General features: G+C 45.4%; 1 protein-coding gene across 1 annotated transcript in view; it reads left to right on the top strand.

Annotated features, from left to right (window-relative positions):
* Positions 1 to 21235, top strand: part of fam89a (family with sequence similarity 89 member A) — a gene marked incomplete at its 3' end in the record, with an annotated part of 23241 nt that extends 2006 nt beyond the window's left edge. The window contains exons 2-4 of the mRNA XM_083789855.1: positions 3437 to 3710; positions 18955 to 18973; positions 21040 to 21235. Coding sequence (XP_083645981.1) covers positions 3437 to 3710; positions 18955 to 18973; positions 21040 to 21235 — 489 coding nt within the window. The remainder of the gene's footprint in view (positions 1 to 3436; positions 3711 to 18954; positions 18974 to 21039) is intronic.
* Between the last annotated feature and the right edge of the window lie 2001 nt (positions 21236 to 23236).

Raw genomic sequence — 23236 nt, 5'->3', positions numbered from 1 at the left:
CTATAATATAATGCTTAAAACACCAAAAGAGGCTTCCGAAAAAGCCTTAACAAAAAAGTGGCTTACAAATGTTATACCAGCTATAAATGAATGGATTGATTTAATCTATGGTGTATTTATTATGGAGAGAATTGCATTCAGCTTTAGAGGCCAGGTTGAAGTCGTCACAGATAACTGGTTTAGATGGATTGCTCATGTCTCGAACAATGAGACCTGATTTAGTTTAAATTCATTTGTTTAACCCAGGGCTGGGCAACTTTGACGATGGAGAGGAGCCACTATACTTCCACACTCACTCCCTAGGGCCATATATTACTGTCGTAGCAAAAATAGCTATTCGAATTGAAATCTTGGAATTTTTGCTATTTTTGAATTGGAATTCTGAAAATGTACATTTTTATGTATTTTCAAATGCCTTTAAGTATACTTGCGTTGAAGCAATGAGCTACTAATTTAGACTGAAGTAATAAAAGCGGGTCATGTTTGCATGTTGTGGAATAGTGACAGCTGAAACCAATATTATATCAGTGTTCTGACAATAACCTGAGGGCCACATTAAGTGAAGGTGGGGGGCCGCATGTGGCCCCCGGAGCCGCCAGTTGCCCACCCCTGGTTTAACCTGTAGAAGCAGATGCACCTCTTTGAGGTACTTATGTATTTATGATCATCAATAAGAGAAGAAAGGCAGATTTCCCCCCCCTTGTATGTACATTGTCTTGTTTTGTTTGTATTGTCAATTGTCGGTAGTTTCGTTTTCATGTTTGTCTGATTTAACCCATTTTGGGGCGGGCACCCCTTTTGGTGTCAGCATTACGTTATGCTTTAGCTATTTAAAAAATAGCAGATCTACAAGCTCATAGCGCGCCACCGAGTGGCGCGCTATGAGCTTGTAGGTCTGCTATTTTTGAAAAATCGAAGAACGACTGACATATAGAAACATAGCTTTTTCAGAAAACTGTCAGGATGTGGAAGAACATTTTTTAGAATCTGATCTCAGGTCAGAATGGGTTAAAATTCAATAAAAAGTAAATTGAAAAAAACAAACAAAAAAACACCAAAAGAGGTTCCCGAACTTCCCGTCCCGACCGTGCTGACCCCCCCCCCCCCCTCCCTGTCCTCTAGGTGGGCTTATAACAGAAGGTGTTGATGTTGACCTCCCCCTCCCTGTCCCCCTGTAGGTGGGCTTATAACAGAAGGTGTTGATGTTGACCTCCCCCTCCCTGACCCCCTGTAGGTGGGCTTATAACAGAAGGTGTTGATGTTGACCTCCCCCTCCCTGTCCCCCTGTAGGTGGGCTTATAACAGAAGGTGTTGATGTTGACCTCCCCCCCCCTCCCTGTCCCCCTGTAGGTGGGCTTATAACAGAAGGTGTTGATGTTGACCTCCCCCCCCTCCCTGTCCCCCTGTAGGTGGGCTTATAACAGAAGGTGTTGATGTTGACCCCCCCCCCCCTCCCTGTCCCCCTGTAGGTGGGCTTATAACAGAAGGTGTTGATGTTGACCTCCCCCCCCCTCCCTGTCCCCCTGTAGGTGGGCTTATAACAGAAGGTGTTGATGTTGACCTCCCCCTCCCTGTCCCCCTGTAGGTGGGCTTATAACAGAAGGTGTTGATGTTGACCCCCCCCCCCCTCCCTGTCCCCCTGTAGGTGGGCTTATAACAGAAGGTGTTGATGTTGACCCCCCCCCCCCTCCCTGTCCCCCTGTAGGTGGGCTTATAACAGAAGGTGTTGATGTTGACCCCCCCCCCCCCTCCCTGTCCTCCTGTAGGTGGGCTTATAACAGAAGGTGTTGATGTTGACCCCCCTGTCCTCTAGGTGGGCTTATAACAGAAGGTGTTGATGTTGACCTCCCCCTCCCTGTCCCCCTGTAGGTGGGCTTATAACAGAAGGTGTTGATGTTGACCTCCCCCTCCCTGACCCCCTGTAGGTGGGCTTATAACAGAAGGTGTTGATGTTGACCTCCCCCTCCCTGACCCCCTGTAGGTGGGCTTATAACAGAAGGTGTTGATGTTGACCTCCCCCTCCCTGTCCCCCTGTAGGTGGGCTTATAACAGAAGGTGTTGATGTTGACCCCCCCCCCCCTGTCCCCCTGTAGGTGGGCTTATAACAGAAGGTGTTGATGTTGACCTCCCCCTCCCCCTCCCTGTCCCCCTGTAGGTGGGCTTATAACAGAAGGTGTTGATGTTGACCTCCCCCTCCCTGACCCCCTGTAGGTGGGCTTATAACAGAAGGTGTTGATGTTGACCCCCCCCCCCCTCCCTGTCCCCCTGTAGGTGGGCTTATAACAGAAGGTGTTGATGTTGACCCCCCTCCCTGTCCCCCTGTAGGTGGGCTTATAACAGAAGGTGTTGATGTTGACCCCCCCCCCCCTCCCTGACCCCCTGTAGGTGGGCTTATAACAGAAGGTGTTGATGTTGACCCCCCCCCCCCTCCCTGTCCCCCTGTAGGTGGGCTTATAACAGAAGGTGTTGATGTTGACCCCCCCCCCCCTCCCTGTCCCCCTGTAGGTGGGCTTATAACAGAAGGTGTTGATGTTGACCTCCCTGTCCCCCTGTAGGTGGGCTTATAACAGAAGGTGTTGATGTTGACCTCCCCCCCCCCCTCCCTGTCCCCCTGTAGGTGGGCTTATAACAGAAGGTGTTGATGTTGACCCCCCCCCCCCCCTCCCTGTCCCCCTGTAGGTGGGCTTATAACAGAAGGTGTTGATGTTGACCTCCCCCCCCCTCCCTGTCCCCCTGTAGGTGGGCTTATAACAGAAGGTGTTGATGTTGACCCCCCCCCCCTCCCTGTCCCCCTGTAGGTGGGCTTATAACAGAAGGTGTTGATGTTGACCTCCCCCCCCCCTGTCCCCCTGTAGGTGGGCTTATAACAGAAGGTGTTGATGTTGACCTCCCCCCCCCCTGTCCCCCTGTAGGTGGGCTTATAACAGAAGGTGTTGATGTTGACCTCCCCCTCCCTGTCCCCCTGTAGGTGGGCTTATAACAGAAGGTGTTGATGTTGACCTCCCCCCCCCTCCCTGTCCCCCTGTAGGTGGGCTTATAACAGAAGGTGTTGATGTTGACCCCCCCCCCTCCCTGTCCCCCTGTAGGTGGGCTTATAACAGAAGGTGTTGATGTTGACCTCCCCCCCCCCCCCTCCCTGTCCCCCTGTAGGTGGGCTTATAACAGAAGGCGTTGATGTTGACCTCCCCCTCCCTGTCCCCCTGTAGGTGGGCTTATAACAGAAGGTGTTGATGTTGACCTCCCCCCCCCTGTCCCCCTGTAGGTGGGCTTATAACAGAAGGTGTTGATGTTGACCTCCCCCTCCCTGTCCCCCTGTAGGTGGGCTTATAACAGAAGGTGTTGATGTTGACCTCCCCCCCCTCCCTGTCCCCCTGTAGGTGGGCTTATAACAGAAGGTGTTGATGTTGACCTCCCCCCCCTCCCTGTCCCCCTGTAGGTGGGCTTACGGCAGCAGGACATGTCCCTGCTGTGTCAGCTGTGGTCGCTCCACGAGTCCATCCAGGAGTACAAGGGCAGCTGCCACGACCTGAGCGCCGCCTCCAGCGCCGAGATGGAGAACGGGTACTTCGACGAGGACGACGAGTACTACCAGGAGGCGGGGGCGCCGGGGGGGCTGGCGACCACGCCCGGCGGCGGCGGCGAGGAGGACGAGGGGGCGGGGACGACGGCGGCGGCGTCCGCCAAGAACGGTGGTGGCGGCGGCGGCGGCGGTAGCAACGACAGCAGCAGCAGCAGCAGCAGCTGGCTGCAGGACTCGTTTCACGTCACCATCTGAGGGAGGTTCGCGCTGTCGCTGCGTTGCCTCCCCGGGAAACGCCGCTGGTTGTCCCGGGAAAAGGTGGAACGGAACCGTGGAACGGACCTCCGGGTATACATTGAGGAGATATAAGACTGGGTTCGCTTTCCCCCGTTTCCTGACCTAAGCGCAAAACGTTTTTTGCGCTGCGGATGCGGACAGAAGAAGCTGTCCATTTTGGAGCAAGTGGAGCATTTTGTTCCATCCGCCAGCTGACTTAAAAACCCGGAAAAAGAAGCTTCTTCTGTCCGCAGCGCAAAACCGTTTTCCGCTTAGGTCTGGAAACGGGGTTTGAGAAACCCTCTCCCCCTCTCCGAGCGGTGCGCGCGCGTGTGTGTGTGTGTGTGTGTGGGATGACCGTATGGCCAGGGACAGGAGTGTGTGTGTGTGTGTGTGTGTGTGTGCTGTGGTATCCAGTTACCACATTGGGTTACAACTAAAGAAGTGTAACAACAAGACCATTATTTTCAGGAGAAACTTTCACTCCTCAGGTGACAACAACGTACCCCTGCCTGCTGCTTGTGTTGCAGAATTAACCTGCTATACTTTCTTCTTTCTTTTTGCAGTGTGACCAGCAGGGTATGATGACTCTTCTTAAGTCTTGAGTGATTTATGTAGGCGTTTTTTTCTTTCTTTTTTTAAACGGGGTCATTAATTAATTATCACCCTCGCGAAACACTCAGGAGTTTGAGACGTTTTGTCCTAAAGAAGACTAGAGACACGCCCCCCAAGACTTGTTAACTCTAAATGAGGCAATACCTTTTTTTTTTTAACATAACCAGCTCTGCTGCCCCCCCTTGTATGGGAGGTTTTTTGCTAGCTATAATCACCTGTTTTTCTTTTTTCGTTTTGGCAGAACGTTTTTTTTTACATATAAAAAAATATAAATGGATTATTTATTATATAATATAATGTTTCCTTTTTTTCTTTCTTTTTTCTTCATATTAATCCTCCGCGGAACGTCTTAGAGTTTGAATCACACAACCCCGAGTTGGGCAAGCACATATCCCCTCCCCCCCCCCCCCAGCTGTTGTGTTTACAGGGTTGAAACCTCACAGACTGGGACTTTGGAAATGGAAGAATGGGGTTCTTGAATTCTGTTATCAGTGTTAATAATGGGGGGTGGGGTGGGGGGGGGGGGGTGAGCTGGAATTGTAATCCATGTGACTGTATGCGTGTGGCATACTGTATCGTATACTGTACACAACCCAAGCCTAAAGAGGGAGGAAGAGGATAGAACCAGCTGAAAATCACCGGGAAAAAATGTAAAAAAAAACGAGAAAAAAAAAACGAGATGATGTCTGTCTGTGTACGCGTGAGTGGACATAACTTTTGTTTTCCTTCTATATTTTAGCTGTAAGCTGGAGCAGACATTTGTTATGAGAATGTGAAATGTTCCCAAAATGCTGGAAACGGTTTTGAAACTGTAAAGTTTTAAAGAAAAAAGAAAAAGAAGCCCAATGTACTTCTTTTCAACCTCGTCGCTTAATTGTCCAACCCCTCGTAGATTTTTACCAACTGAATACAGGGTACAGTACAGTCGTTTTGGGGTTTTTTTCTTCTACCAATTTCAACAGTACGCTTACTATTCCATACTGTATATATACAACTATTAATATATATATATATACAATATATTATACGACGAATATAATATAGGAATCCAGTCTCACTATAACAGGCTCTGCAGCATCCAGCCTACGGCATGTGAACTATGCGTGTGCTACGGCTATGCGTGTGCTACGGCTATGCGTGTGCTACGGCTATGCGTGTGCTACGGCTATGCGTGTACTACGATTATGCGTGTGCTACGGCTATGCGTGTACTACGGCTATGCGTGTGCTACGGCTATGCGTGTACTACGGCTATGCGTGTGCTACGGCTATGCGTGTACTACGGCTATGCGTGTGCTACGGCTATGCGTGTACTACGATTATGTGTGTGCTACACGCCTACAATAGGCTCTAGGCCTGCCTATGGTGTTAGAGAGAGAGAGAGAGAGATGTTTCACTTCACAAGCATAATGTATAGCCTAGCAACGTTATGTCAATGTCATACCTGGCAGTTTCATTCTGGAGCTTTTTCTTTTTAGAGGATTTGTTTTTGTTTTTTTGTTTGTTTTTTATCACAGACCTGATTGTAGGCTATATGGCTGTGTGCTAACAAAGCAAGTTTGAAACCATTTGGAGTTCATCCCTCATAATATGCACCTATATTATCCTATTTTGACCTGAGATCAGATTCTAAAAATGTCTTCTACATCCTGACAGTTTTCTGAAAAAGCTATGTTTCTATGTCAGCCGTTCTTCGATTTTTCAAAAAAATAGCAGACCTACAAGCTCATAGCGCGCCACTCTGTGGCGCGCTATGAGCTTGTAGATCTGCTATTTTTCAATGGCTAAAGCATAACATAATGCTAACACCAAAAGGGGTTCCCGCACAGAATGGGTTAAAAAAAGACTACCATGCTAAGTCAGTACACAGTTACACACAATTGGCGGCCATCTTTGTGGCTCTCTCCTTTCTTTGCTAATAGTCGTGGTTTTGAAATCCTCACACAAAGGAACCCACAAACAAACAATGGGAGCATTACGTTATGTGCATATTTTTACTCCATTGTCCCGCGCTATGCGTTTACACCTACCTAAATGAAAGCCTGGCTGTTATTGTTATCGAGGCTATAACGCCTGCCTTTATAGCCCAAACCTTTTGGAATGTCCAAAATAACAACTTGCTTTGTTATACGAGCGGTCTGTGCCGTCTTCCACGGTCTCTAAAACCATTTAAAAAAAAATGTCGTCTTTATCCTAACTGTTTTCTGAAATACCCATGTTTCTATATCACCGGTGCTCAATATTTAATGTCAAGGACCCCCAGAATTATGTGTAATTGGCCATGACATTTTCACGATTTTTCAAAAATAGCAGGCCTACAAGCTCATAGCGCGGCACTCGGTGCCGCGCTATGAGCTTGTAGATCTGCTATTTTTCAATAGCTAAAGTATAACATAATGCTACAAAACACCAAAAGGGGTAAAAGCATGTCTAGCCTGTAGCAGAGTCGACTCCACAACGGCTTCTCTGAAATATCGGAGCCATAATATTTATACCACAGGACTTGATTCATAAAATGTGCTTTTGACTTAATTTGTATTAGGTGGAAAATAAGTTCTGTCACAGCAGGCCACCTAGTAGACAGTGGATAAAGATTAATAGGATATTTTATTATTAATTAATTATTATCCTATTTATCCATTACCCAAAGCAATTTGAAAACGCATCGGGATGATTGACTTGTTTTTGTCACCAAAGTATTTAAAAGGAAAAAAAATGAATAAATCATGACTTTGCCTTTACGTTTTGAAATGAGGGCCTGCTGTTCTGTACCAACATCCAACATGATGTCAACATAGTGTAGAAATGCCATAGCCTGTATACTGTAACTGTACATCCTCTTCCATTATGACTGTAGACTGCTCCAATATTTGTATGCTTGTTGTACACAAACCAAAGAAGAAAGTATAACCGACTCTGAAATTGCTGTTATTCGTCAAAGAGTAAAAAATGTACAGAACTAGAACTGGCTTCTCACAAATTGTTAAATTCCAGCTGTTGGAAACAAAATATTTATGTATTTCGAGAACGTTTTAATTTAAGCAATGCATTTAACGGGACGGAGTTTGGGGGTATACAATCGAACCTGCATTTTAATGTGCGATCTGTGACAAAGGGATTTTGAGACAAACTCAACTCTCAACACTTCATTATATTGCTCTGTTAAAGTAAAGTTATGCACGTGCAGTCGGCTTACTTTTTTTTCCTTTTTTTTTTAGGAATCATTTTTGGCTGTTTAAGTTAAACGGTAACCAAGACATTACTTTCTGGTTACATGCTATAATTGTCATACAAACTTGCAAGTCTAATTCCTCTTTAATCATTAATATTGTAAAATGCATACATTCACATTTTCACATCACACTTTGATATCTCAGACGCTTGCCTGTGTGTAGCCGACTCCCAACTTATCTCCTGGCCTTTTGAGTAGGTCTATACATACAAAACACAGAAGTTCCAGATGAATCACGATGAGATTATCCCCAGTAAAAAAACCTGTAATGAATTTACTTGAATGTTTTGTGCAGAATGTTTGGTTTTTGTACTATAGATTCATATCTATAAATGCTGATGATTTTTGTATTCGGAGTGGTCTCTAGGGCCTTAAGTCTATTGATTCTGCGCAGCCAATCCACAAGTCCCTCTCGGTATAAACCAGTATCCCCTCGAGCCACAGCCCCCCCCTCTCAGTATAAACCAGTATCCTCTGGAGCCACAGCACCCCCTCTCAGTATAAACCAGTATCCTCTGGAGCCACAGCCCCCCCCTCTCAGTATAAACCAGTATCCTCTGGAGCCACAGCCCCCCCTCTCAGTATAAACCAGTATCCCCTGGAGCCACAGCCCCCCCCCTCTCAGTATAAACCAGTATCCTCTGGAGCCACAGCCCCCCCCCTCTCAGTATAAACCAGTATCCTCTGGAGCCACAGCCCCCCCCCCCCCCCCTCTCAGTATAAACCAGTATCCTCTGGAGCCACAGCCCCCCCCCTCTCAGTATAAACCAGTATCCTCTGGAGCCACAGCCCCCCCCCCCCCTCTCAGTATAAACCAGTATCCTCTGGAGCCACAGCCCCCCCCCCCCTCTCAGTATAAACCAGTATCCCCTGGAGCCACAGCCCCCCCTCTCAGTATAAACCAGTATCCTCTGGAGCCACAGCCCCCCCCCCCCCCCCTCTCAGTATAAACCAGTATCCTCTGGAGCCACAGCCCCCCCCCCCTCTCAGTATAAACCAGTATCCTCTGGAGCCACAGCCCCCCCCCCCCCCCTCTTAGTATAAACCAGTATCCTCTGGAGCCACAGCCCCCCCCCCCCTCTTAGTATAAACCAGTATCCTCTGGAGCCACAGCCCCCCCCCACTCTCTCTTCATCATCACCACCGGTACAGAGAAAGTAGGCCAGGCCTGGACCTGAATGCAAGTGGAACTGATCATTCACATCATCTATTGTGGATTGATTTGAAGATGCCCGGTGTATCGGTGTATCGATTTGATCGTGCCTATCAGTGTTGTTTTTGGCAGCAAATTTCTATTTTAGTTTTAGTCATATAGTCTCCTGGAACAATTTTCACTTAGTCACATTTTAGTCACCTGGAATGTATTTGTGTTTAGTCTAGTTTTTAAAAATAAATTTTTGTCGACTAAATCGCCTGTAGATTTAGTCGACTAAAATCTTATGACATTTAGTCGACTAAAATGTATTTTTGCGGGCCTTGTTGCCGTCATAATGACTTATTTTACACTTGCTGAAAATAGCCGATCTACAAGCTCAGACACGTTGTGTGCTTGTAGATCTGATATTTTCAGCATGCAACCAAGTGTAAAATGACTTATACTGGATCTCTTGTCCACTAGTCCCTTCCTAACATTTTAGTCTAGTTTTTATTTGTTGACGAAATTGTCAGTATATTTAGTCTCAGTTTTAGTCACCATAGCATAGTTTTAATTTAGTTTCCATTTAGTTTTTTTCAGTGAAAATAGGTAGTCGACGAACATTTTTCGTCTTAGTTTTAGTCGACGAAAACAACACTGGTGCCTATAAAGGGTTCAAATTCAGCCCCGTTCTCACGTTCTGGCACTCGGGCAAAGGTTACTTTATAGATCAAACAATCATTTCCCTTTTGAAAGATCTCTCGTCAATAATGGCTGGGACCCAGCCAGGTCACGCGTTAAGAGATGCTGCGTCCACCAACGATGATTATAGTGCCTTGACACAAGCCTTCAGTGTCTGACCTGTGTGGCTCTATACTGCTGTTCCAGACCTGAGCAAATGAATGAAACCGGGTCTGGAAATATGTCTGAATTACTTGCTGCGCACTTGGAATTAACTTGTATAGACACAACAACAAACATCAGCAGCAGCAGCGTTGGTCAAGTCGAGCGACAGCAAGCGCTATCGCTCCCTCGGTGCTTTTGGACATTTAATGTGTGTTTAGCTCGTTTTGCACACACACCTGTAGCTGTTCTGTGTTGTTCACAGTCCTCGATCAACAACAACTTGTACCCGAGGAGTTTTCACTTGGTCTTTAATCTTTATGGGATGTTATGGTGCTCCTTTTGGTACAATAGCGATGTAGCTACTGTAAGTTTCTTCAGCACAACAAAGCGTTCCACAGAAAAGGAACTTAAATGTTTTGTTTTCATACCAGCAAATCGTAGCAGTATATATAATTTGTACCATATTATGGTCAACTGAAAAATATGACTGTTTATATAGACCACAACCTAAAGATCGCCCTTTTTTTTAACGTGGTTATTAAATGATGTGCAGTAGTGTGGCAAATTCATTCGACGCTTAAATTGTTATATTGTACCGCGGTTGGTTTGTCGCGATTTTGTTTTATCGGTGCACGGTCAGAAATTGTATCGAGACGTTTTCGCCCTTTAATTAATGTGATGAGTGTTGTCCCATTCTGACCTGAGATCCGATTCTACAAATGTCTTCTACATCCTGACAGTTTTCTGAAAAAGCTATGTTTCTATATGTCAGTCGTTCTTCGATTTTTCAAAAATAGCAGACCTACAAGCTCGTAGCGCGCCACTCGGTGGCGCGCTATGAGCTTGTAGATCTGCTATTTTTCAATAGCTAAAGCATGACATAATGCTAACACCAAAAGGGGTTAGACTCAAACAAGCTATGAAATCAAACTCAAATACATTATCTTCATTAAAACGTTTGAAATAATTTCCCTCATGTCTCTTTGTTTGGTCAGCATGAGGCATGTCAATGATTTCAAATCAGCCATCAGACAGTAACACATTGTGACCAATTATGGCAAATATTTATGTTCATTCATATATATATATATATACTATATAACTCATCTGTAATTGTTAAGGAGATCTGTAGTGATATATTTAATGTCTTAATGTCTCACGGGGGACAACAATAATTAAGTCGGAGAACGTCGTGGAGTTATTATGTTTGTCTTTATTTGTTCAAATCCATTCCTCCTGTTTTGCTGTTGATTTATTTTGATCAGTGAATGACCATACTACTGTATTAGAAGATTGTTTTGATGATGCTCTCTTATCAGTTATTATAATATGGATTTAATAAAGTGACTCGATACGTACTACAGTTGTTGACAGACATTTCATTGCACAAGCCATATATAATGCAGCACCTAATCCTCTGCGTTACGCATTTCAAAAAGGCATAGATTCACTTATGATTTAATGTGTGCCCACACATCCTAATCTGATGTGAACATAACCTTCACTTGAGTTTATTTAAGACTTTGTGGTTTAGAAGTTTCATACGACTGTTTCACCTCCAATACAAAAAAGCAGGTGCTTTTTGTTTTGTATATAATATTTTTTTATCCCACCATTTCTTCACCCAGTGTCAATTATCTAATGTAATCATGGGCGCTACACTTCCTCTGCCAAGTGTAGCGGGGGGGGGGGGGGGGGGGGGCAGCGTACTGAACTCATGCCTCCTTCTATGCATGAGGAGTCCAAGCTGCTTCTTTTCACCTGACGGGGGAGAGTTTCTCTGGCCGGACGTAGCGCGTGGAAGGAACACGTTATTCCGACCAGTTCCTTTCCCCTCCATCAGGTGTCCCGGCTGGCCAGGGGGAGGCTGGCCAGGATTAAATTATTTTTTGTGAGGGTATACCTACCCTAGGGGACACGGGGAGAACATGTGAGGGTACCTACCCTATGGGGACACGGGGAGAACATGTGAGGGTACCTACCCTAGGGGACACGGGGAGAACATGTGAGGGTACCTACCCTAGGGGACACGGGGAGAACATGTGAGGGTACCTACCCTAGGGGACACGGGGAGAACATGTGAGGGTACCTACCCTATGGGGACACGGGGAGAACATGTGAGGGTACCTACCCTAGGGGACACGGAGAGAACATGTGAGGGTACCTACCCTAGGGGACACGGGGAGAACATGTGAGGGTACCTACCCTAGGGGACACGGGGAGAACATGTGAGGGTACCTACCCTAGGGGACACAGGGAGAACATGTGAGGGTACCTACCCTAGGGGACACGGGGAGAACATGTGAGGGTACCTACCCTAGGAGACACGGGGAGAATATGTGAGGGTACCTACCCTAGGGCAGTGTCTCTCAACCTTTTTTGTCCCGGGGCACACTTTTCATAGCCTAAAAATCTCGGGGCACACCTAGATATATGGTGTGTGTATAATATACTGTATATATAATATATGATATATATATATATATATATATATATATATATATATATGAACCCAATATACTTTTAAAAACACACATGACAGCACTCGTCAAATTACTTTAAAGAGAAAGAAAAGGACAGAGACAGTGCCTCAGTTTCACCAATTTATTTTTGAAAACTCATACAAAATGTAGCACACACATGTTCAATTTGTCAATGCAAAGTAATACTTCTAAATAAAAAAAGGAGTTGTAAAAACAACTTCATTTTCAAGTCAGGCTTGAAAAGCTAAGCTCACAGGTAGGTTGTGGAAAAGGGGAGCAGCACTGCCATTGCGCTGGCTGTGATGGCTGGATATTCTTTCAAGTATCAAGAGACTTGCCTGCTTCGTTGTGTCTTTCTCCTTTTTTTCTTTCAAGCTCACGAAAAAGTGTTTGTCCTTCGTAGCGAGTTCATCATGATTGGTATGAAGGTGGCGCTTCAGTTTACTCGGAACCATGCGCTGTTTGCAAGCTTGAATCCACAAACTATACACAGCGGAATCGGGTACGTTTTATCCCCAGTAAACGTGAATCCAAACTTCATGTAATCATCGCGGTACAGTCTGGCAGGGGCTTTCTTTGTAGGCGTTGCGTTAGTAGCCGCTGTTGCTGTTGTTGCTTTGCCGTCGTCAGGTGGAGGTGACTCGGCGGCGCTGTGTGTGCTGCTGTCGGGTTCTGGTGGTGTCTTTCTGGAGGGAGCGAAATGTCTGTGCTGTGCCCCATTTATACAGTAAAGTTGCCAGGCGATTAACATTTCTATGGCCGATGGTCGTTAAGAGTGAAGAGTCTATTGTTCCGTCGTCATGTTGTTTTCGCATGTCTATTTAGACGTGTGACAACAACAACAACGACGCAACAATAGGACGCCTATCTATCGCTTTCGGGGGAGGGCTAGTGTTACTTTTGGTCAAAATCTCGAGGCACACCTGGAGATTTCAAAGGCACAGTAAAGTGCCGCGGTACATAGGTTGAGAAACACTGCCCTAGGGGACACAGGGAGAACATGTGAGGGTACCTACCCTAGGGGACACGGGGAGAACATGTGAGGGTATACCTACCCTAGGGGACACGGGGAGAACATGTGAGGGTACCTACCCTAGGAGACACGGGGAGAATATGTGAGGGTACCTACCCTAGGAGACACGGGGAGAACATGTGAGGGTACCCACCCTAGGAGACACAGGGAGAATATGTGAGAGTACCTACCCTAGGGGACACAGAGAGAACATGTGAGGGTACCTACCCTAGGGGACACGGGGAGAACATGTGAGGGTACCTACCCTAGGAGACACGGGGAGAATATGTGAGGGTATACCTACCCTAGGGGACACGGGGAGAACATGTGAGGGTATACCTACCCTAGGGGACACGGGGAGAACATGTGAGGGTACCTACCCTAGGGGACACGGGGAGAACATGTGAGGGTACCTACCCTAGGGGACACGGGGAGAACATGTGAGGGTACCTACCCTAGGGGACACAGAGAGAACATGTGAGGGTACCTACCCTAGGGGACACGGGGAGAACATGTGAGGGTATACCTACCCTAGGGGACACGGGGAGAACATGTGAGGGTATACCTACCCTAGGGGACACGGGGAGAACATGTGAGGGTATACCTACCCTAGGGGACACGGGGAGAACATGTGAGGGTACCTACCCTAGGGGACACGGGGAGAACATGTGAGGGTATACCTACCCTAGGGGACACGGGGAGAACATGTGAGGGTACCTACCCTAGGGGACACAGGGAGAACATGTGAGGGTACCTCTACCTACCCTAGGGGACATGGGGAGAACATGTGAGGGTACCTAGCCTAGGGGACACGGGGAGAACATGCAAACTCCAAGAAGGTGCTTTTAAGTGTGAAATTTGAGTGAAGCCCAGTCAACAAAATAACTAAATTGGGAAAATGTCAAAAGTAGAATCTTTCAAAACAACATTCTTAACATTTGAAGTCAAGCAAAACAAATCTAAACAGAAAACCCAAGCCATTTGCATAGTATGTTATGCTGCCCATAAATTACACTCTGGTCTGGTGTAACAGCTGTAGAAGGAATGTCACACTGTTGTTAACACTGATGCCCTAGTTTTTGGGAGCAGTGTTGTTTTCGTCGACTTAAACTAAGATGAAAAATGTTCGTTGACTACCTTTTTTCACTGACTAAAACTAAATAAAAACGAATCTATGATGTCTAAAACTAAGACTACTACTGACAATTTCGTCAACAAATAAAAACTAGACTAAAATGTTAGTAAGGGACTAGTGGACAAGATATCCAGTTTTATGCTGGGTTGCATGCTGAAAATAGCAGATCTACAACGCGACGCGTTGTAGATCTGCTATTTTCAGCATGCAACCAAAGTGTAAAATATGTCATTACAACGACATCAAGGCCTGTCAAAACACATTTTAGTCGACTAAATCAACTGTAGATTTAGTCGACTAAAATCGTATGACATTTAGTCGACTAAAACTAGACTAAACAGTAAACACTAGAACATTCCAGGCGACTAAAATGTGACTAAAACTTAAGTGAAAACTATTCAAGAGACTATGACTAAAACTAAAATAGAAATTTGCTGCCAAAAACAACACTGTTTGGGTGGCGCTATATAGTCCCCGTGGCTGCTGAAGATTCCGTCATGTTTGTTTAGAGCACTGAATGGTGGCCAATATACCGTAAATACCGTAAATACATCTTGTGGCTGATTCCGTTTAGTACAATAACACACTTAACCCATTCTGACCGGGCACCCATTTTGTTGTCAGCATCATGTTATGCTTTAGCTATTGAAAAATAGCAGATCTACAAGCTCATATCGCGCCACCGAGTGGCGCGATACGAGCTTGTAGGTCTGCTATTTTTGAAAAATCGAAGAGCGACTGACATTTTTAGAATCTGATCTCAGGTCAGAATGGGTTAATCAGACCAGTGTGTGTCCAGTGGAAACCTCGTATGAATCTGATCTCAGGTCAGGATGGGTTAATTGACACTGCATTCATGTCTGGTGGAGGACGAGGAGGAGGAGGACGGTGTCAGATTGTTAGACACGCCACTGAAGCACGATCAGAAGGAAATGGACTTTTCAATGTTGATCTCTCAACATCATAGCCCTCACTCAGGCGACCCAGTCGGGGTGATCAAGTCCCGACTTACGTCCCAGTAGCTACCCTCGATCAGTCCCATTAGGGAAAAACCCGGGAGTCGGGACACACTGGGCGGTACCGTGTGGAGGTACCATAGACTGTAAAAAATATGGACAAAGCGTTCCCCGGGTCTAACATGGACGTAAAATGAAGCCTGTTATTCCTGCACTGTAAGTCGCCATCTTTCTAGATCCGTTTGGGCCCAGCTGGCCATTGGCTGGCTCCGTTTGGGCCCAGCTGGCCATTGGCTGGCCCAGACAACGAGGCGGGACTTCCCCCCTTCTTCTCCGTTGGTTTTTATTTTGACTCGAGTGGGTGGGGAATCCCGATCATAGACTGTAACGGTAGCCACGCCCCTCAGAACATACGCGACTTTATGGTCATTTTTTTAATAAATGGGACCATAATTTCCCAAAAATAATATTATGACATTAGAAATGAGACTTTAAACTAGTGACTGGAAGCAGAAAGTATTCATGGACCATGTTTATTAAGGTAATACAGTCTATGTGAAGTTGGGCCCAAATACATGGGCCTCTATGGGGATATGGGGTTTTTTTGGGCCCAATGACAGCGCCACAACAGGCCATTAGATGAACTTTCAGGATGTCCCGATTTCCTTAGTGGCTTCACAAAATATCTGTCTGACTGCCCCCCTGGTTGTATAGGCTACCATGATTCCCAGCACCAGACACTTCATTCGGGAGTGGTAGATTCTGCAGGCTCCACTTGCGGCTTGAATGGCGCTCCTAAAGGCCTCACGTGGGTTTCTTGGGGCTTAGCAAAAAAACATGTTATGGTTGCTGTGTGTAGTATGGCCCTGTGACACCATGTTATGGTTGCTGTGTGTAGTATGGCCCTGTGACACCATGTTATGGTTGCTGTGTGTAGTATGGCCCTGTGACATCGTGTTATGGTTGCTGTGTGTAGTATGGCCCTGTGACATCATGTTATGGTTGCTGTGTGTAGTATGGCCCTGTGACATCATGTTATGGTTGCTGTGTGTAGTATGGCCCTGTGACATCGTGTTATGGTTGCTGTGTGTAGTATGGCCCTGTGACACCATGTTATGGTTGCTGTGTGTAGTATGGCCCTGTGACATCATGTTATGGTTGCTGTGTGTAGTATGGCCCTGTGACATCATGTTATGGTTGCTGTGTGTAGTATGGCCCTGTGACATCATGTTATGGTTGCTGTGTGTAGTATGGCCCTGTGACATCGTGTTATGGTTGCTGTGTGTAGTATGGCCCTGTGACACCATGTTATGGTTGCTGTGTGTAGTATGGCCCTGTGACATCGTGTTATGGTTGCTGTGTGTAGTATGGCCCTGTGACATCGTGTTATGGTTGCTGTGTGTAGTATGGCCCTGTGACACCATGTTATGGTTGCTGTGTGTAGTATGGCCCTGTGACACCATGTTATGGTTGCTGTGTGTAGTATGGCCCTGTGACATCATGTTATGGTTGCTGTGTGTAGTATGGCCCTGTGACATCATGTTATGGTTGCTGTGTGTAGTATGGCCCTGTGACATCATGTTATGGTTGCTGTGTGTAGTATGGCCCTGTGACACCGTGTTATGGTTGCTGTGTGTAGTATGGCCCTGTGACACCGTGTTATGGTTGCTGTGTGTAGTATGGCCCTGTGACACCGTGTTATGGTTGCTGTGTGTAGTATGGCCCTGTGACACCATGTTATGGTTGCTGTGTGTAGTATGGCCCTGTGACATCATGTTATGGTTGCTGTGTGTAGTATGGCCCTGTGACATCGTGTTATGGTTGCTGTGTGTAGTATGGCCCTGTGACATCATGTTATGGTTGCTGTGTGTAGTATGGCCCTGTGACATCGTGTTATGGTTGCTGTGTGTAGTATGGCCCTGTGACACCGTGTTATGGTTGCTGTGTGTAGTATGGCCCTGTGACATCGTGTTATGGTTGCTGTGTGTAGTATGGCCCTGTGACATCATGTTATGGTTGCTGTGTGTAGTATGGCCCTGTGACATCATGTTATGGTTGCTGTGTGTAGTATGGCCCTGTGACATCGTGTTATGGTTGCTGTGTGTAGTATGGCCCTGTGACACCATGTTATGGTTGCTGTGTGTAGTATGGCCCTGTGACATCATGTTATGGTTGCTGTGTGTAGTATGGCCCTGTGACATCATGTTATGGTTGCTGTGTGTAGTATGGCCCTGTGACATCATGTTATGGTTGCTGTGTGTAGTATGGCCCTGTGACATCGTGTTATGGTTGCTGTGTGTAGTATGGCCCTGTGACACCATGTTATGGTTGCTGTGTGTAGTATGGCCCTGTGACATCGTGTTATGGTTGCTGTGTGTAGTATGGCCCTGTGACATCGTGTTATGGTTGCTGTGTGTAGTATGGCCCTGTGACACCATGTTATGGTTGCTGTGTGTAGTATGGCCCTGTGACACCATGTTATGGTTGCTGTGTGTAGTATGGCCCTGTGACATCATGTTATGGTTGCTGTGTGTAGTATGGCCCTGTGACATCATGTTATGGTTGCTGTGTGTAGTATGGCCCTGTGACATCATGTTATGGTTGCTGTGTGTAGTATGGCCCTGTGACATCGTGTTATGGTTGCTGTGTGTAGTATGGCCCTGTGACATCATGTTATGGTTGCTGTGTGTAGTATGGCCCTGTGACACCGTGTTATGGTTGCTGTGTGTAGTATGGCCCTGTGACACCATGTTATGGTTGCTGTGTGTAGTATGGCCCTGTGACATCATGTTATGGTTGCTGTGTGTAGTATGGCCCTGTGACACCGTGTTATGGTTGCTGTGTGTAGTATGGCCCTGTGACACCGTGTTATGGTTGCTGTGTGTAGTATGGCCCTGTGACACCGTGTTATGGTTGCTGTGTGTAGTATGGCCCTGTGACATCGTGTTATGGTTGCTGTGTGTAGTATGGCCCTGTGACACCGTGTTATGGTTGCTGTGTGTAGTATGGCCCTGTGACATCATGTTATGGTTGCTGTGTGTAGTATGGCCCTGTGACACCGTGTTATGGTTGCTGTGTGTAGTATGGCCCTGTGACATCGTGTTATGGTTGCTGTGTGTAGTATGGCCCTGTGACACCATGTTATGGTTGCTGTGTGTAGTATGGCCCTGTGACACCATGTTATGGTTGCTGTGTGTAGTATGGCCCTGTGACATCGTGTTATGGTTGCTGTGTGTAGTATGGCCCTGTGACATCGTGTTATGGTTGCTGTGTGTAGTATGGCCCTGTGACATCGTGTTATGGTTGCTGTGTGTAGTATGGCCCTGTGACATCGTGTTATGGTTGCTGTGTGTAGTATGGCCCTGTGACATCATGTTATGGTTGCTGTGTGTAGTATGGCCCTGTGACACCATGTTATGGTTGCTGTGTGTAGTATGGCCCTGTGACATCGTGTTATGGTTGCTGTGTGTAGTATGGCCCTGTGACATCGTGTTATGGTTGCTGTGTGTAGTATGGCCCTGTGACATCGTGTTATGGTTGCTGTGTGTAGTATGGCCCTGTGACACCATGTTATGGTTGCTGTGTGTAGTATGGCCCTGTGACATCATGTTATGGTTGCTGTGTGTAGTATGGCCCTGTGACACCATGTTATGGTTGCTGTGTGTAGTATGGCCCTGTGACATCATGTTATGGTTGCTGTGTGTAGTATGGCCCTGTGACACCATGTTATGGTTGCTGTGTGTAGTATGGCCCTGTGACATCGTGTGGGAACCCCCCCCGGCCTCACTTCACACTGACACGGGTGTGATTTGTAAATGTCCTGGACTCATATCACACCCTGACCTGCATTCTCTGCATGTCAGACTCATACATGCAGGGATTGACTTGCTGGTTGGGGGATCATCCATGCCTTTGCTTTTGATATACCCCCTTTTGGCCATTCATTTTAATAGCCATGCATGGTGGATATGTTTTATCACTGCTTCTGATCAGACTGTATGAAATACTGTAGGCTATAATGGCATTTTTGCTGTTGCGTTTTACTGCTGAATATGTTTTACATTTAGGCCTACTAACCCTAAACGCTTTTCTAGAAATGTAAACGTCTCGTGTCTCACATCCACTCGAGCTTTTCCGAATCACACATTTTCCAACATACAGCGGTCTACCATGCAGTGACTTGCTAGCAGGACTCTGTCCTTTTGACCTGAGATCAGATTCTATAAACGTCTTCTACATCATGACAGTTTTCTGAAAAAGCTATGTTTCTATGTCAGTCGTTCTTCGATTCTTCAAAAAATAGCAGACCTACAAGCGCGCCACCGAGTGGCGCGCTAAGAGCTTGTAGATATGGTATTTTTCAATAGCTAAAGCATGATATAATGCTAACACCAAAAGGGGTTCCCGCTCAGAATGGGTTAAGAGTTGAGTTGTACAAGAAACACTTGTTTCAAAGGTATAGTTTCATTATATATATATTCCACTGTTACTTTCTTAGCTTACGCATGTTTCATGATAAATGCTTTTATGTGATGTATTCCCATGCTTTTTGTTCTTGCTTAATGTAAATCGCTCTGGATTAAGAGCGTCTGCTAAATGCCTAAATTGTAAATTGTAAAGGACTCGTGGTTGATTTGTCTGAGGGCTGGCAGAGCACCCATCTTTTGGACCAAAACCCCCACGTTGGTCTTTTTGCTGTTATTCTCTGTGTCTCTGGTTATTATGTGCGGACTGACTGACTGACTGACTGACTGACTGACTGCCACCTGTTAGGAGATTAGAAATGAGATTACATAATCTCCAGAGCGAGAGAGTGCTAAATAATCCAGGGTGCATGTCACTCTCTTTCGCCACAGACGAAGGGAGGGAAGCGAGACAGTTTGCAATGAGTTGAGTCTCTGACAAAGCGACAGACAGTTCAGTAGATTTTGTTCAGTAGATTTTGTGTATATATATATAAGAAATATATATAATGCGTGCGTGTGCGGGCTGGCGCATGCCATGCACAATATAAGGAACACAGGACTAATGGTAAAAGCTGGCATCTAGCAAATATGCACATGCATGCTTTTCCCATCAGGACACGCACCCCTCATCTAGACTGAGTGGTAAAACATTGAGCAGCATGGAGTGTTGGAGTTTGGAAGCGCTTGTTGGAAATCACTCAACCGCCCTGCGTACCACCTGTTTCTAAATGTCACATAATGCAGGAGGCAGCAAAATGTTGTGTTATTGAAAACAAGCACTTCCAAACTCTGACACAGAAAAATTATCAAATGCAGGGCATTTCTTGAAATAAAGTAGCTCTATGGTGGATTTTTATGAAACAAAAACTTAGCAGATAGAGGATATAATTCAAGCTTTTCGTACAGCTGCAATGTTGGTGAGTTTAACATTGTTTAATGCAATCAGACAGGACTTTAATGTTGGTGAGTTTAACATTGTTTAATGCAATCAGACAGGACTTTAATGTTGGTGAGTTTAACATTGTTTAATGCAATCAGACAGGACTTTAATGTTGGTGAGTTTAACATTGTTTTAATGCAATCAGACAGGACTTTAATGTTAGTGAGTTTAACATTGTTTAATGCAATCAGACAGGACTTTAATGTTGGTGAGTTTAACATTGTTTTAATGCAATCAGACAGGACTTTAATGTTAGTGAGTTTAACATTGTTTAATGCAATCAGACAGGACGTTTCTGTGTGGATGAATGGGGCTGTCTAAGTCTTAAGGCCATGAGAAAGTAGTTTTTTGCCACTCAGTGGGTGTTCCCGCATAACTTCCAGGTACGATGATGTCACGCGCATACCCTCTCTATTCTCTGCAGAAAATGGTCGATCTACAACGTGTTTGTCGACTCGTACCAGATCATCTGTTTTCCGATGCTCGACATCACGGCACGACATCACGGCACGACATCACGGCACGACATCACGACATCACAACATCACGACATCACGGCACGACATCACGGCACGACATCACGACATCACGGCACGCGAGCCAGCATAAATCAGGCTTGATGAGTCAGCCTCCCTTCTGTTTGGTTTACTTGCAGTATCTGTGGTCCCAATGGTGCTGATGCTATGAATCTCTTTAATCCATTCTGACCTGAGATCAGATTCTAAAAATGTCTTCTACATCCTGACAGTTTCCTGGGGATGTGTCTTTAGAAAAGTACTGTACGTATACTGTAAGCAAAACCTGTTTTATATTAGTCATCATCACAGTACGTGTGGTTTTGTATTCGACTTTTCAAAAATAGCAGATCTACAAGCTTATAGCGCGCCACCGAGTGGCGCGCTATAAGCTTGTAGATCTGCTATTTTTCAATAGCTAAAGCATAACGTAATGCTAACACCAAAAGGGGTTCCAGCCCAAAATGGATTCATATCCAATCCAGATAAAAGAAAGTATTATTCTTTTTATACAAAATGATCCAATGGCTAATAATGTGTGAATCAGAACACAATATGGTGAAGACAAACTACAGGCAATTAGGAGCTTTGTGATTAAATATTTCTGCATGCGTGTGTGTGTGTGTGTGTGTGTGTGTGTGTGTGTGTGTGTGTGTGTGTGTGTGTGTGTGTGCGCACACATTTAATGCAAGTACAATTCTCATTTAACTCAGACTGTGTATGTATAGTTTGTATAACTCATGGAACCAAACGTATAGGTTTGGGTTGCCTGTGTTGTTTGCCTGTTTCTGTTTGCCTGTTATCTCTCCTAGTGGTAAAAATCACACCCCTGTGAAGTGAGGGGCGCTCTAATCATCTTACAACATCGAGGAGGGAATGCGGTATAGCTATGATTAGATGATGATGTAAATCGAACTAAAATTAAATTCTCTTTATTGTTAATGTGATTTAATGTTTGTGTTATGGACTAAACAATCATTAATTTCTCTTCATCTACAGATCTACAATCTCACGTTGTGAGATTGTAGATCTGCTATTTTCAGCATGCAACCCAGCATAAAACTGGATCTCTTGTCCACTAGTCCCTTCCTAACATTTTAGTCTAGTTTTTATTTGTTGACGAAATTGTCAGTATATTTAGTCTTATTTTTAGTCATCATAGATTCGTTTTTATTTAGTTTTAGTCAGTGAAAAAAGGTAGTCGACGAACATTTTTCGTCTTAGTTTTAGTCGACGAAAACAACACTGCTGTATACACAGTATACATAGAAAATAAACAATACAATTCAGAAATAAGAAATAAAACGCCCATTGAAAGTGGTTAAAGCTGCTATAAGCAATAATATGTCAACATTTTAATGAGCTTTTCTATTTATTTTTGGTATTCAGCTCGTCATTGGTCCAATCATGAGCTTTTTGTCATTAGTCGATTTGCCTGTCTGCTTCCTGATTGGTTAGTCATTGCGACCAGGTTTTTTTTTTTTTCGACCAATGACAAAGCTTCTACAGGAACATATTTGAATGCAGATTGTGGCCCCTAAAAGTGTCACAGAGACACACATTTCTTTTGGGGAGCGTTTTACCAAAGAAATCACACCCGTGTGAACTGAGTGGTGCAGCTCCCCCCCCCCCCCCCCCCCCTCACCTCTCTCTCTCTCTCTCATTAGCAGGCAACATTGCATCACTATCCCTCTCTCTGTTTCTGGCGCCCCCTACTGGTACCCTATAGTAATATACTGGTGCTCATGACCACATGGGTACATGACCACATAGTTACATACATAGGTATGTACACGGACATTGCTGGTTGTAGGAGTGGTTGCACCACTCAAAAATAAATGAAAAACATCAAGTCATTACAGTTTTGACAAGTATGCGTGCCAGGAACATGCCTGCAGCCACATATTCATGATTCCTGCATTATTAAACCGGCAGGTCTAAGCTTGTAGCATTCGTAACCCAGGCGGTGTGTGTCGAGGCAGAGCGCTCGCTGTTTGCCGCGGGACAAATCCAGCTGTGCGTTGGAATTTTGTAACGCCATTACATTGTTGCAATGCATGCATACAACTATATATAGAGGGGAGCTGATATATTTAAAATAAATGT

This window comes from Protomyctophum parallelum, assembly GCF_964188405.1.
Source record: "Protomyctophum parallelum genome assembly, chromosome: 19".
Classification (NCBI taxonomy): domain Eukaryota; kingdom Metazoa; phylum Chordata; class Actinopteri; order Myctophiformes; family Myctophidae; genus Protomyctophum; species Protomyctophum parallelum.
Note: the sequence above shows the minus strand (reverse complement) of the source record. Positions and strands in the feature narration are given on the sequence as shown.